Raw genomic sequence first — 13,305 nt, 5'->3', positions numbered from 1 at the left:
GTAGATCATCCCGATGGTTTTAGATTTAATTGTACATACACGGATAGACAATAAAATTTAGTCGATGCTGAAAAATGATAATTTTTGACCTACAATTAGGCATGAACTTCGGTTGATGATAAAATGCTCAAATCAACACCAATTTAGACGTGTAGATAGTCGATTTTGATGCTCTTGAAATGAGAAACATTGAGGTCAACTCTGATTTAATAGGCAAGTCACTAATTGGCCAAAATTTCTATCAAAACAATAATGACATTGTTGTGAATGTCCCACCCTATGGGTCTAATCCAATGAGATTGGATCCAAATATCCTAATCCAACCCAATTCATTCCTAATTAGATTCAAATGTCATGAATTATATCCAACCTAATTGGGTTGGATCCGAATACCATTAATTAAATTCACTACCTAATTTAAGTTCCAAATCCATATTAAATTCCTATGTATAATTAAATTCTCATTTCATGCTTAATTAAATTCAATATTAAATTTTATTTCAACTACTAACTCAATTCAATTTATGATTTCAATCTCAAATTAGAAATTAGATAAATTCTTAATTTTATCCATATAATATATAAATAATGATTTAATAATTATCAAAAAATCACAGGTATTACATATGGAGTACCTATATTAATCATTTCTGACAGAGATCTGAGGTTTACATTGAAGTTCTGGGGACAAATGCAGAAGGCTTTGGGGACAAAGCTAAAGTTTAGTACGGCCTTTCCTTCTCAGATGGAGGGGCAGTCAGAGAGGATGATCCATACATTCTTTAAATTGTTCCTTATGGGGTGTTGATTTCTTTGTGAACTCCTATCGCTTCCTTAACCTCTCTTTTGACGTCTAAGAAATTCTTTAAATTTTCTTGACATCATAGCGAACTCTTCTTCTTCACTCCATTTTTCTTCTTTGCTACTTGATTCAAAAGTATTTGATGATTTTTCTTTTAAGGCAATTGTCTTTTTCTCTTTTACCTCGACTTTATTATCATTTCTTTTTAAGAAGATTTCATGGGCTATAAGAGAGCCCATGAGTTCATTCAAAGACAATTTGTTGAGGTATTTAGCCTTCTTAATAGCCGTTATTTTTGGGCTTCACATTTTGAGAAGAGACCGAAGTACTTTGCTTACCAACTCCAGGCTGGAATATTCTTTACCTAGAGTTTTTAATACGTTAATGATATTGGTGAATCTTGTAAACATCTCAAAGCTTTACTGAGAACTTTTAATCCATTAATGCTTACCAACTGCAAGCTGAAATACACTTTGAGCTTAATCTTGAAGAACTCATAATCATGTACCAACATATTCACTTTTGATCACTTTACTTGAGTGGTACCTTCATGAGTAACTTCAAGCTTTTCTTAAATCTCTTTTTCACTCTTGCAAATTAAAACATGATTAAAGTCATTAGCATTAAGAGTACAAAATACTAAATTCATAGCTTTAGCATTAAGAGTTAGTTTCTTAAAATTGGAATTTATCAATTTTGACTCAGTCGCCTCGATTGGTTTGAATTACCTATTCACAACCACCTTTTTGACCTCATAGTCAATGGATTGAATGAATATACTCATTCTAATATTTTAATAACTATAATTTGATCAATTGAATCGAGGATGCCAGATTGACAAGGCTCCTTCACCAAGAGAGGTTCCTATGATGTTTACCATAGAGATTTTCTTCTCTAAGCAGTGAAGTGTGATACCATTTGTTGAGTCTTAATATGACAAAACACCTAAGAGAGGGGTGAATTGGGTATTAAAATTTTTCACTTTTCAAAAAGATAAATGACAAAAAATCTAAAGAAGCACAAAAAGCAAGACATAATTTATAGAGGTTCAGCCAACCCCGGGCTACGTTCTCTTAGCAGCGAGCTCAATCCACTAAACCACTATCTTAACAATGCTAGTTACTAATACAATTGTTTCACACCACTTGTGAAACACCAACGTGAGCTTTCCCGACTCACTGTAGCTCAACCCTAGAGCTACTAATACAAGAAATAGTTGAAATAGATCACTCTTTACATGGTACAAAATTTAAACACAATAAAGAACAAGGGTGAGAGAAAACCAATATGAAAGCCCTAAAAATATTTCTACACAACAGAGAGAAATCAAAGTAGATCTTGTTTGAGAGCTTTGAAATGATTGTGATCTTGAATCTTGATGAGCTTGAGGATAGATATGATTTTCAGCAGCTCTAATATTGTCTTCTATCATCGTTTTATAGTTGGGGATGGAATAGATCCGTTGGAGAGTCATTTGGGACAAAAAACAACTTTTACAACAACTATATGACCATTAAAATCTACTCGTTATGCCCTTGAGTCAACTCTGAACTTTTCAGGGGTCGACTCTTTTTCCCTAAGGGACAACTCTTTAAATCAAAGTTTAACTCTTTCATCACTTCAACTTCCGTGGGAGTCAACTCTTTATTCTTGAGAGTCGACTCTTTTTCCCTTATTCTAAGGGTCGACTCTTCAGTGCACAAATAATATGTATGCATTCGGTTGCTTGAGGGTCGACACCTTTGTGCATAGTCAATCTATCTATATTTGGTTTCGTGAGGGTTGACTCTTTATTTTTTAGGGTCGACTATTTGATGCACAACAAAAGAGTGTGCATTCGGTTGTTTGAGGGTTGACTCTTTAGCTTAAGGGTTGACTTTTTTGTATATTTTTTAGATTTTGAAAGTTGATTCTGAAGCTCTTTAGGGGTTGACTCTTGTTGCTCAAGGGTCAACTCTTATTCATTATAAGCATGTGTATATTTTTAAAAGTCTTCATTGAAATTGAGTAATCTTTTAGCACTTTTGTGAAATTTTTACAACTAAAGTTTAATCCTTAAAAACAATGTGAGTAAGATTAAATCCCTGAGAATTAGTCCTTAGAGAGTTTTGTAATCATAAAAAATAGTCTAAGAGCTCAATAAGTTGGGATATAAATCATATGATTAATGCATAATTTAACCTCAAAAGATATGCAATTTGAGATATCAGTATAGTGCCCATAAAGTACATGGATTTATTTTTTATGCATATAAATTTTTTATAAGTATGAATTATATTCATACTTATAAAAAATTTATATGCATAAAAAATAAATCCATGTACTTTATGGGCACTATACTGATATCCTCTCACTTGCCCATGAAGGTGAGCAATGATACTCTCACTTAAGGTAAGTTCTATTATATAGTTTAAATAAATCTAAAATATATGCAGCATTCTTGGAGAAGAATAGGCACAATTGAGACAATCAACCACAATTGTGGTTTGGCAATAAACAAGAAAGTAGAGGAGGACATAGCTTGCTCTGCCAATGATAAATTGGGTAATGACAACGTTGATGCCAAAGAACTTTCTGACAACGCACAAGATGAGATACACCCTCTTTCTCTCTCTGGTAGGGCATTTTTCCAAAACCCCATTATAGGATTAACTAAATGAAACCACCTTCACTCTCGTTGGTCGCTCATCAGACTTTGTCGCTCCAACCATCATTGACGCTGAGAAGGACCAAATCAAAAACTTGATCGTTCGCCTTATGCTCTTTGCCCAGACTCCTATTTAGGCCTAGCTGAGCGAGGGTTAGGAGCCATCGCCAAAGCCGAGTGTTTGGTGGCGATGGGAGAAGAAATTGGAGTGGTCCTCTCCCCCCTTTTTTGGTTTTTTTCTCAATGAAGTATCATGTCCCGACATCGATGAGGACTCTTTTAGCATCGTCAAGCGTTCTCAAAACATCAAGCGACTTTGTGAGATGAACATGCATCTTCTTTCTAGAGGGTGGAGGGAGAGATCATGGAGGTCGTTGGAGACAAACTTGAGGTGGGGGCAACATTCTTATTATTGGTGAGTAGTATTGGGGCATGGCAGGGCTCCTCTAGAGGTTTCTTCCCATGGGGACAAACGATGCTCTTTTCGTCTCGACAGCACCAACAATGAATATCTTCATCCGCGTCGAATCAATCCCTGGGAAATCACTCCCTCCCACTCCTTTAATAGTGGTATTGTCAATGCAACTCTGATACCACTGATGGAACCCAATTGAATTGCTAGTGTAGGGTGTGGCGATAGACGGTGGGGCATGAGCACCGGAAGGAGTGGTTGAACCACCAACCTTGTGAAGATCACATGCTCTGGCATTGAGCTATCTGAACCCCCTTCTTCTGTGTAGTGAATCTCTTTTCTCCTGTATATAGAGATATTTAATTTTCTCTATTTTTTCTTATTTTCACATTCTCATCTATATCTACGTAATAGAGGGGACCACATTTTATAGAGAAGCATGCCCTACTCTCTAATAGCCACCTCTACCAACTGCATACCAAGAGTTTACTACCTTGGTGGTCATTGAATTCCATTGTGAGACCCAACGACCATACTCTAGATACAATACCTGAATCCAACAAGCTCATTTTGTTGTTGATTTACATACGCTGCACCTACTAGCTTTTGAAAATCCCAAAGCTTGAAGTCTAGCTTATGTGAAAAGATGATTGTGAATAGAGTCATGGCGGCCCTAGGAAAATGACCCTTGCACCACATCATTTGGCCATGTTGCATTTTCGTATGATGGGTCTAGATGGATTCCCATGCCGCTTTTGTTGAAAAAATTGGGGCATCAGTCCATGAGATACTATCATCGATATCATGCCCTTTAAGAATCTCATCGAGTTTGACCCTAGATTCTTCCAAATAATTCATTATTGATGGGGGTATACCATGATCAACATCACTTAGGAACCCAACCACATCAGCCACTCCTATAGGAAGAAAGTATCGGTTGAGAGACTTGTTAATCGAAAAACCAATGCGTTCCACCAATGGTGAATGCATCACCCATGGGTCAAGCCAAAATGACATGTATAGCCCAATGTTGATGACCCATGTGATATTACTTTGAATGGATTAAAGGCCATTACATATACTTCTCTAACCACAAGACCCAAATATAAAAAAAAACTATGGAACCAAATTGAAGCTTGTTGGAGGTACTTTGGATGAGTTGGACACATGGATTTGGCGTCGCATGAAGCACAACCAAAACACTTTAGCCAAGCATGTTAAATTGTGATCGTGTATGGATTTAATCCTCAAGCCTCTTTCATGCTTAGGCCAACAAACCATATCCCAAGCTAATAAATAAAAATGACGATTGTAATTTGAATTATACCAAAGAAATTGACTGATAATTCGGTCCATTTTGCTAATCACCAAGATTTCATATATATGCAAAGTTCCTCATATATATGCAGATTTCATATGTTTAGGAGGAAATCTGCATATATAAGAGAACTTCACATATATTTAAGAGAAAATTCACATGTTTAGAAAAAAATCTACATATATATAAGAAAATTTGCATGTTTATCAGGAAATATGCATATATAAGAGGAATTTTGCTTATATATTAGAAAATCCGCATATATGAAGAAATTTGCATATTTTTTGTAAAATAGTCTTTGTTGTCATATATGTATCTTTCTAATCCAATATCAAAAACCTATGTTTTTATAGACATTGAAAAGCTGAGATACATGCCTAAAACTTTATTGTTTTGAGTAAAAACCCTATGTTTTTATAGACGTTGAAAACCTACATTTTTATAGACTGAAAAAAAAATACTCTGCAGATAAGAACAATCGAACAATCTATCTTCTAGAGAATATTTCTTTTCAACTGCTTATCAGATCAAGATGATCTTGGTGGTGTTGGGAAGCTAATGCCCTAATCTATCTTTGTCTTTTCTTATTATTTTTTCATATTGTTGATGCAGATAGCCAGAAAATAGTATAGAATAATCAGGATAGGCGCAACTGCACCTATTCATCTCCTATTTTAGGAATGTTGTTAGGGTTGTATCTCAGTGTTCATCTATCATTTTTCAGCAAACTAAATATCGTTGAAAGATATTTATGTTTAGTTTCTTTATTTTATTTTTTTGTGTTTTTTCAAATTACATACATTTTCATTTGATCCAAAAGTTGAAGTGGTTATATATAGTTGATAAAAGTTTTACTAATTCAAGAATCAAGATCAATTACTATTGTTATGGTAACTATGTGAGTTTTAAGGTTTTCATTTAGATCTAAGAACCATTATGGTGTATTGGTTAGAGTTGTGGTTTTTGTTAGGAAGATCAACGATTCAAATATTATTGTAGGCAATAAATTTCTTTCTTACATTCAATTGATAACCCTCCACATGGTCAAACTTTGCATGTCCTTCTAAAGTAAGGGTAAACTAATAATTTTATTTTACTATTTATAGGGGTAAAATAGTAACATTATAGTATGAGTTAGGTCAGCCCAAGAACAACCCAACGTTAGTTTGTAATTGAGATCATTTGATTAACCCAAGTAAAAACTTTGGAGTACATTTGCAATGTTTTAAATGTTTGATGTGTGAATGAATTAAGCTGAAATGTTTGGGGGTATTTGAAAATTTTCCTTAATTTTATTCTGTTTTTAATTAGTTGGACTCAAATTCAGTCCTACCATTTTTCATCCCAGTCTACATTTGAAGGGGATTTGACCCATTGACCTCCCTACTTAAGAGTGTTGGTCATCTCATAAGCCTAAGTGCCTTTTGTGACCATCCTCTTTAAAAAGAATTCTATCCCCTCACACATGATAGAGATAGGATCCTTGGTTGTTCCAAGCCATTGGACTAATGCATACAGTTAAGATCAGTTCACATCTAAGGTGAAATGTAAACTATCCTAGCTGTTGGTTGAACAACCAAGATTAAACGTACGGTAGATGGGGACTTTGTACCTATCCTCTCCTCAGCATTCAAGATTGTGCAACATGTACTCGCTGGTCCAAGACTTGTGGCCTCTTAACAAGAACTCATGTCCCCATCAGTGTCCGCGTGAGACAGTGTGTCTGGCTAAATTTAATTGGATGAATATGACAACAACCATTGTTTTAGAAAGAGTGCAGGTCAGACCGAGCTCGTCTGATGGTGATTCATTAAGGTATGTTTGATGGCTTGCTCAAGATGACAAAACATACAAAAGAAGGTTTCGGTAATAATTGTACTCCAACGTTTATTTTTAGTTTCTTAAGTCCGTTGTTTGATTTAAGCTGTGTGACAACTTGGATAAAACATGGATAATGGGTAGAATAACTTTGTTTTGGACCGTATGACCCGATTCACCCTATCATTATCTATGTTTTAACATGTATGGTTTTAACCTTAAATATGAATATCCCATTCAGTCCAAATAAGAAAAATGTAAAAAAAACAGGAAGTAAAAAAGATGATATATAGCGACAAATTGAAGCATGGGAAAAACAAGAAAAAGGAGCAACCCTCTCTTGCCGGGCTGAGTAATAGAGACAAAAGAGAAAGAAGGGTTGGTCATTCTATGGTCCTAGGCCTTTTTGAGAGAGATAGAGAGAGTAACATGCAGCTAGAAGTGGCAATCGGGTCGGGTTGGTGGGTTGGGTCGGGGGTGGCGGGTCAGCATACCTCACCACGAACTCGAGATGTTTATTAAACGGGTCGGCTGTGGCAAACACGAACCCGGTCCATTTATTAAACGGGTAACCCGACACGACACGGTTAACCCGTTTAATAAATAGGTCAGGTCGGGTAAACAGGTTGGCGGGTTAGCGGATGGGTTGGCGGGTCGGGTTCGGGTAACCGGGTTGGTGGGTCGGGTTCGAGTAAACGGGTAAACGGGTTGACGAGCGGGTCGGGTCGGGTAAACGGGTTGGCCAGCGGGTTGACTAGTTGGCATATCCTTAACACAAACCCGACCCATTTAATAAACGGGTTAGGCGGGTCGAGCCGTTTATGACATGAACCCGTTTAAGCCAAACCCGAACCCGGCTAAGAAGCGAGTTAGCGAGTCGTGTCAGATTTTGCCACCCCTACATGCAGCCTAAGTTAAAAGAAAAAAACTCGAAAAAGGATGCTAGAGGGACACTCGCAAATGCGCCAAATAGAGGCTTGATCATCGAGGGGCTGAGGAAGAATAAAGGGAGGAAAGGGGTTAGGGCAGTGAGGAATGGAGGGTGACAGGGGTATTACCCTTAACCTGATTTTTTTTAGTGTATCCCATGTCCTATTCTCGGGATAACAGGAGAGGTGGAACAGTAAAACACCATTCCAGAGATATGGTAGACGTGCATTCCGCGCATTCAACGCTTGTTTGCGAGAGCATAAAATGTGACAGCGACGTCCGAAATCATGCGGCCATGCACAGACTCCTCATCTTCTAAATGGGTCCACATATTTTTTTAGAGCCATTGATCCCTTAGATGAAGGGCTGAAAAATAATTCATACGTATGGTATTTGGGATGCCGTTACAACCCGTGGATGAACGGCACCAGAGCGATCTTGTGCGCACTCTTCTAAAAAAACAAAATATCTCATTCATCCTTGCTTGGTCGTTAAGTAATATACAAACTAAAGACTTAAGCTGATGTTGACACGCATCCACCTTCTCCGCCATGAACAGCATCCAGAATGAACTTCTGTTTTCAGCCGTTCATTTTTGCAGACCCAATCCATAGAGTTTTTAGATGTTGATCATTGCACGGATGAACGGCATCAGGGTGAGCTCTCACGGTAACCCAATCTGACTTGGTATACGCTCGTAAATTAATATCCATCAGCATACCTTTGTTTTTGGAAAGGCAAGCTGCAGACCCTATCTTATACAACTATGCCATTGGGTTTTGAACCTGCAACGCCCCCAACACACGGTGACTGAGCTGAGCTCCCGTTGGTATCCATCAGCATACCCAAGCGGTGACGCACGAGGTTGAATTCCCACCAAGATATGTATTTGTATAAAAGGGTATTACTGCTGGTAATCGGTATCTAGCATCAGACATGGACACTTGGCCGGTCTTTCTCGCAACCCTCCTCCTGTTCACTATCTCCCTGACCTTCCATACCTTCTCCTCAAGGAGGAAGAAGGCGCGTCTCCCACCGGGGCCATCAGCGCTGCCCATTATCGGCAACATACACCAGCTGGGCTTCAGATTGGCGGAGATCGAGCCCACCCTCCGCAGATTTCGTGCCCGCTATGGGCCGGTGTTCCGCATCCGCGTCGGCCGCCGACTCATCATCTTCATCGCCACCCACGACCTAGCCCACCAGGCCCTGATCCAGAGAGGCGCTGCCTTTGCAGGGAGACCTCCCTCCGCCACTTACGCCCGAATCTTCAACAGCAACGAACACAACATCAACTCCGCCAACTACGGCCCCTTGTGGCGCCTCTTGCGACGCAACCTCATGGCCGAGACCCTCAGTCCGGGTCGCGCCAAAGCCTCCGCCGAGGGCCGTCAGTGGGTCCTCAACATCCTGATGAGCAGGCTCAAAGACGAAGCCGATCACGATTGTGGGATGGTGACGCCCATCAAGAGCCTCCAGTATGCCATGTTCTGCTTGCTCCTGTTCATGTGCTTTGGTGAGAAGCTTGAAGAGGATGTTGTTCGGAAGGTGGAAACTGCGCTACGGGATCTGCTTCTCAACTCCGGCAGGTTCAACCTACTGGGCATCTTCCCCAGGCTCACCAAGCTCTTCTGCCGCGGACGATGGGGCGACTTGATTGAGATAAAGCGCAGGCAAGTGGAGGCCCTCCTACCCCTCATCCGAGCCCGCGAGGCAGTCGACGAGAAGAACCGATTCTGCTACGTGGACTCGCTCCTCCCTCTGGAACTCCCTAGCGGGAGGAGGCTCAACGATGGAGAGATGGTGACACTCTGCTCCGAGTTCCTCAATGCGGGAACAGACACGACGTCGACGACCCTGCAGTGGGTGATGGCCAATTTGGTGAAGAATCCCAAGGTTCAGGCAAAACTCTGGGACGAGATAGCGAGCGTCGCGGGGACTCGCGGAGAGGTGAGCGAGGAGGACCTGCCGAAGATGCCTTACCTCAAGGCGGTCATCCTCGAGACGCTGAGAAGACACCCACCGGGTCGCTTTGTTCTGCCCCATGCGATCACGGAGGAGGAGGTCAGTATCGGTGGCTACGCTATACCCAAGGATGCTGCGGTGAACTTCATGGTGGGGGAGATGGGGTTGGATGGGAAGGTGTGGAAGGATCCCATGGAGTTCCGGCCGGAGAGGTTCATGCCCGGTGGGGAAGGGGAAGAGGTGGACATGACGGGTACCAGGGAGATCAAGATGATGCCGTTCGGTGCGGGTAGAAGGATATGTCCCGGGATGGGCTTGGCCATGCTGCACCTGGAGCATTTTGTAGCCAACTTGGTTCATGAATTTGAGTGGTCGGTCGCAGATGGTGACGAGGTGGACTTGTCCGAGAAGGTAGAGTTCACGGTGGTGATGAAGAACCCTTTGAAGGCACGCCTGGCGCCTAGGAATCAAGTTGGTGCCTCTTAGAGAAGAAACAAATTACAAAATTTGTAGTAGAGATGGATGGAGGTGAAAAAAATGGTGCGGGCCTATGTACGTACAATCACTGTTATGTTCTGTTTAATGTTTATGATCATATTATGTGATATAATACAATTGAGTTGCATGGTATCCCATGTGGCATGGACTTGTGACTTATGATATTTTATTTTATGATAAGTTAAATTGAAAATAAACCTTAAGGTGATTATCTTCGGGCTCCTCGTCATTATCAAGAAAAATCAACCATTCTCTCATAAGATTTAGATAAAGATAAGGTAACGTATAGAGGTTACGAAAGATCGTACTAGTTAAAGATATATCGAAGCACTAATGAATTCAGGTACGCTTTCGCATCAGGATTTGGTTTTGTTTTGCTTTCAATGATTTAGCGTGAACATAAATAATGGTTTATTTAGTTTTTCGGTGAATTCAAAAATCCAACAATTGAGATCAAAACGGCTTGTTCTTTTTTGTGAACATCATGTTTTTTGTTTCGTTTCTCGATCGGTGGTTGGGCACCGACTGAGGAGGGTTGATCGATCCTCCTTGCACCATTCAGGTATGCCCGAACGGGAGGAGGAGCAGATCGAACCCCCTTCCTTTCGGTGCCACCATACAGGATGGGAACTCAGATCTTCAGACGGTTGGACAGAAAATGGTCACTCAATCAAACAGCCTTTTTTTTTGTCTCTCTGATGGTTGAACGACGTGCGACAAAGGGCCCCTTATTTTTTTCTAGACCGTCGAACGACGTAAGAGGACCCTCTCTTCTTTTGTTTGCCGAACGGCGGGCGAACGCATTTTTCTGATGGCCGGATGAAAGAGGGTTTGATTCCGGATCATAGGCCAAAAGGGGATGTGCCACCATTCGGATCGTCGGTCGATGGAGCCTGTCGTTTCACCGGATGGAGAGAGTCTTGGCTGGCCAGTCGGTAACCAACGGTGACCTAGGGCATATGGCTCGGCCCAAGCCACCATTGGTGACCATTCAGGGCCGACCGTGACCAACAATGGTGCGGGAAAGGGGTTTGGCTCACCCCTGTCACCGTCGCTGAAAGTATTCAAGTTGATGGCAGCAGGTAGCCTTTTCGTATCAGGCTACCGACTATCGGGGCCGGTTCGGCATACAACCGATCTGGTGACTCGGGTCGAGTCATTTAATTTGCTAAAGTGTTTGGCTGATTTGGCCCTCGACCCAAGACGAGTTGAACGAGTCAGGCCAGGCAATACGACTTCCAGGCCGGTTCGACATGCCATTAGCCAACTTAGTAGGGATGGGCGGTTCGGGTGCCATATGATGTCCGTCTCAGCACCATTAGCCAATTCTAGCATTCGGTCTAGTTTTGGTTCTACCTTCAGTCGACCAGACCAGAGCTGGTACAACCTTCTGCTGACCGGATCACAGCCGGTTCGGCCTTTAGTTGGGGCTCAGACAGGCTTACTTTCATTCAGATTCTAGAGCAGTTGACCCAGTTCAGTCCATATTTGGCTGCAGGGACTGAACCGTGTCATATGATGTTATTGTGTGGATCGGGCCTGTTTAAACTCGGTTGAGGTATTTTAGGTCTGACCCGAGACGGGTCAGGCCATTTTTGACCTGTGCATATGTCGTGCGATAAAAAAAAATATGAGGACTTCATTGTTCAGGGCTATTTGGTCTGCTTCATGGGTCACTTTGGATGGTCATTTTCGGTTATTGCTTGGTCGTATATAGATTATGATTGTATTTTCTTTTTTTTCATATGCATGTATTGACATATTCAAACCATGGTATTCTTCATGTATTGACATATTTGAATCTTGGTATTTTTTTATTTAGGGTCAATATTCTAATTGAGTTGATTGAAACAATATGTTACAAAAGTAACTTCTCTTGTGTAGATTGACTCGTTTCGAATATTGAGATATTTATATATTTGAGGTTCATGCGAATAGTGATTGACCCAAAGGAATATTACTATTTGGTTGAGCCCAAATATATATTTTTCAGTAATAAATATGAGACAATTGTATAGTTTTCATGTGAATAACGAGTCGGTCCAAAGAATGGATCATTGTTTGACATGATTAATTATTCATGTTTGATTACTGTAACGAGAGTACCACTTACAAGTTGGCATCTTTATTCAAAGACTAAATATCAATGTGTGATCATCGCAAAATTTTTCCTCTCTCCTTTGGTTTCTCTCTCTTCCTTCTCTTTTCCTTTTCTAACCTCTTATTTTTCTCCTCTTTGAAGGGAGAAGAATAAAAGAAAGAAAAGAGAAAGAGAAGAGAAAAGAAAGAAAGAAAGAGAGAAGATGAACTATTTTGCGTGGTCTCACTTGACCTTAATTTGAAAATATTTAGAAATCTAACTCGCCTCCGTTTTGAAAATTCGCGGGAAAAATGGAGAGACGGGATTCGCTCGTCGGTACGAGGTTCGACCGTTCCTGGCGCCTTTACCAGGGGTAATCGAACCAAGGATCGAATCTATGTCTTTTGCTTTGCCTAAATATAATCTAAGAATTTATTCTAACTCTAAATGCACAAAGAATCATACTTGTGCAATGCAAGGATGTATGTTCTTTTGAAAAGAATGTTTTGGAAATTTCTAAGTATTCTGAGATGAACTTGGTAAAGGAGTGAAGAGATGATCTAACTTGGAACTTTGAGATAGATCAGAGGAGTTCTAAGTTTTTGAAGTAAATTAGGATTTGGAAGAATGAATGAGAAAGAATGACTTGAAGCTTTGAGATGAAGTTTCAAAGTCAAAAATGGACTTTGAATTTGAATTTGAATTTAGGAAAGGAAATGAATGCTTGAGATGGAATTGAATTTGGATTTCTGAAGCTTGGGATGGATCTGAGATAATCAAATGGTATTTAGGAATAAAAATGGATTTAGGGAGTTCAGATGAGATTTGAAAATGG

At 40.3% G+C, this 13,305-nt stretch overlaps 1 protein-coding gene across 1 annotated transcript; it reads left to right on the top strand.

The window, feature by feature from the left end:
* Window positions 1–8,676: 8,676 nt before the first annotated feature.
* On the top strand, window positions 8,677–10,601 carry LOC149828361 (cytochrome P450 89A2-like). The gene has a single exon (XM_090017536.1). It carries the CDS (start codon window positions 8,864–8,866, stop codon window positions 10,376–10,378), a length of 1,515 nt encoding a protein of 504 aa, XP_089873662.1. The 5' UTR covers window positions 8,677–8,863; the 3' UTR covers window positions 10,379–10,601.
* The last annotated feature ends 2,704 nt before the right edge of the window (window positions 10,602–13,305 follow it).

Source organism: Nuphar pumila, chromosome 9 (genome assembly GCF_984573655.1).
Source record: "Nuphar pumila chromosome 9, dmNupPumi1.hap1.1, whole genome shotgun sequence".
Classification (NCBI taxonomy): Eukaryota; Viridiplantae; Streptophyta; class Magnoliopsida; order Nymphaeales; family Nymphaeaceae; genus Nuphar; species Nuphar pumila.
Note: the sequence above shows the minus strand (reverse complement) of the source record. Positions and strands in the feature narration are given on the sequence as shown.

Coding starts and splice junctions, on each gene's coding strand:
- LOC149828361 (XM_090017536.1), top strand. CDS start 8,864: ATGGACACTTGGCCGGTCTTTCTCGCAACCCTCCTCCTGTTCACTATC.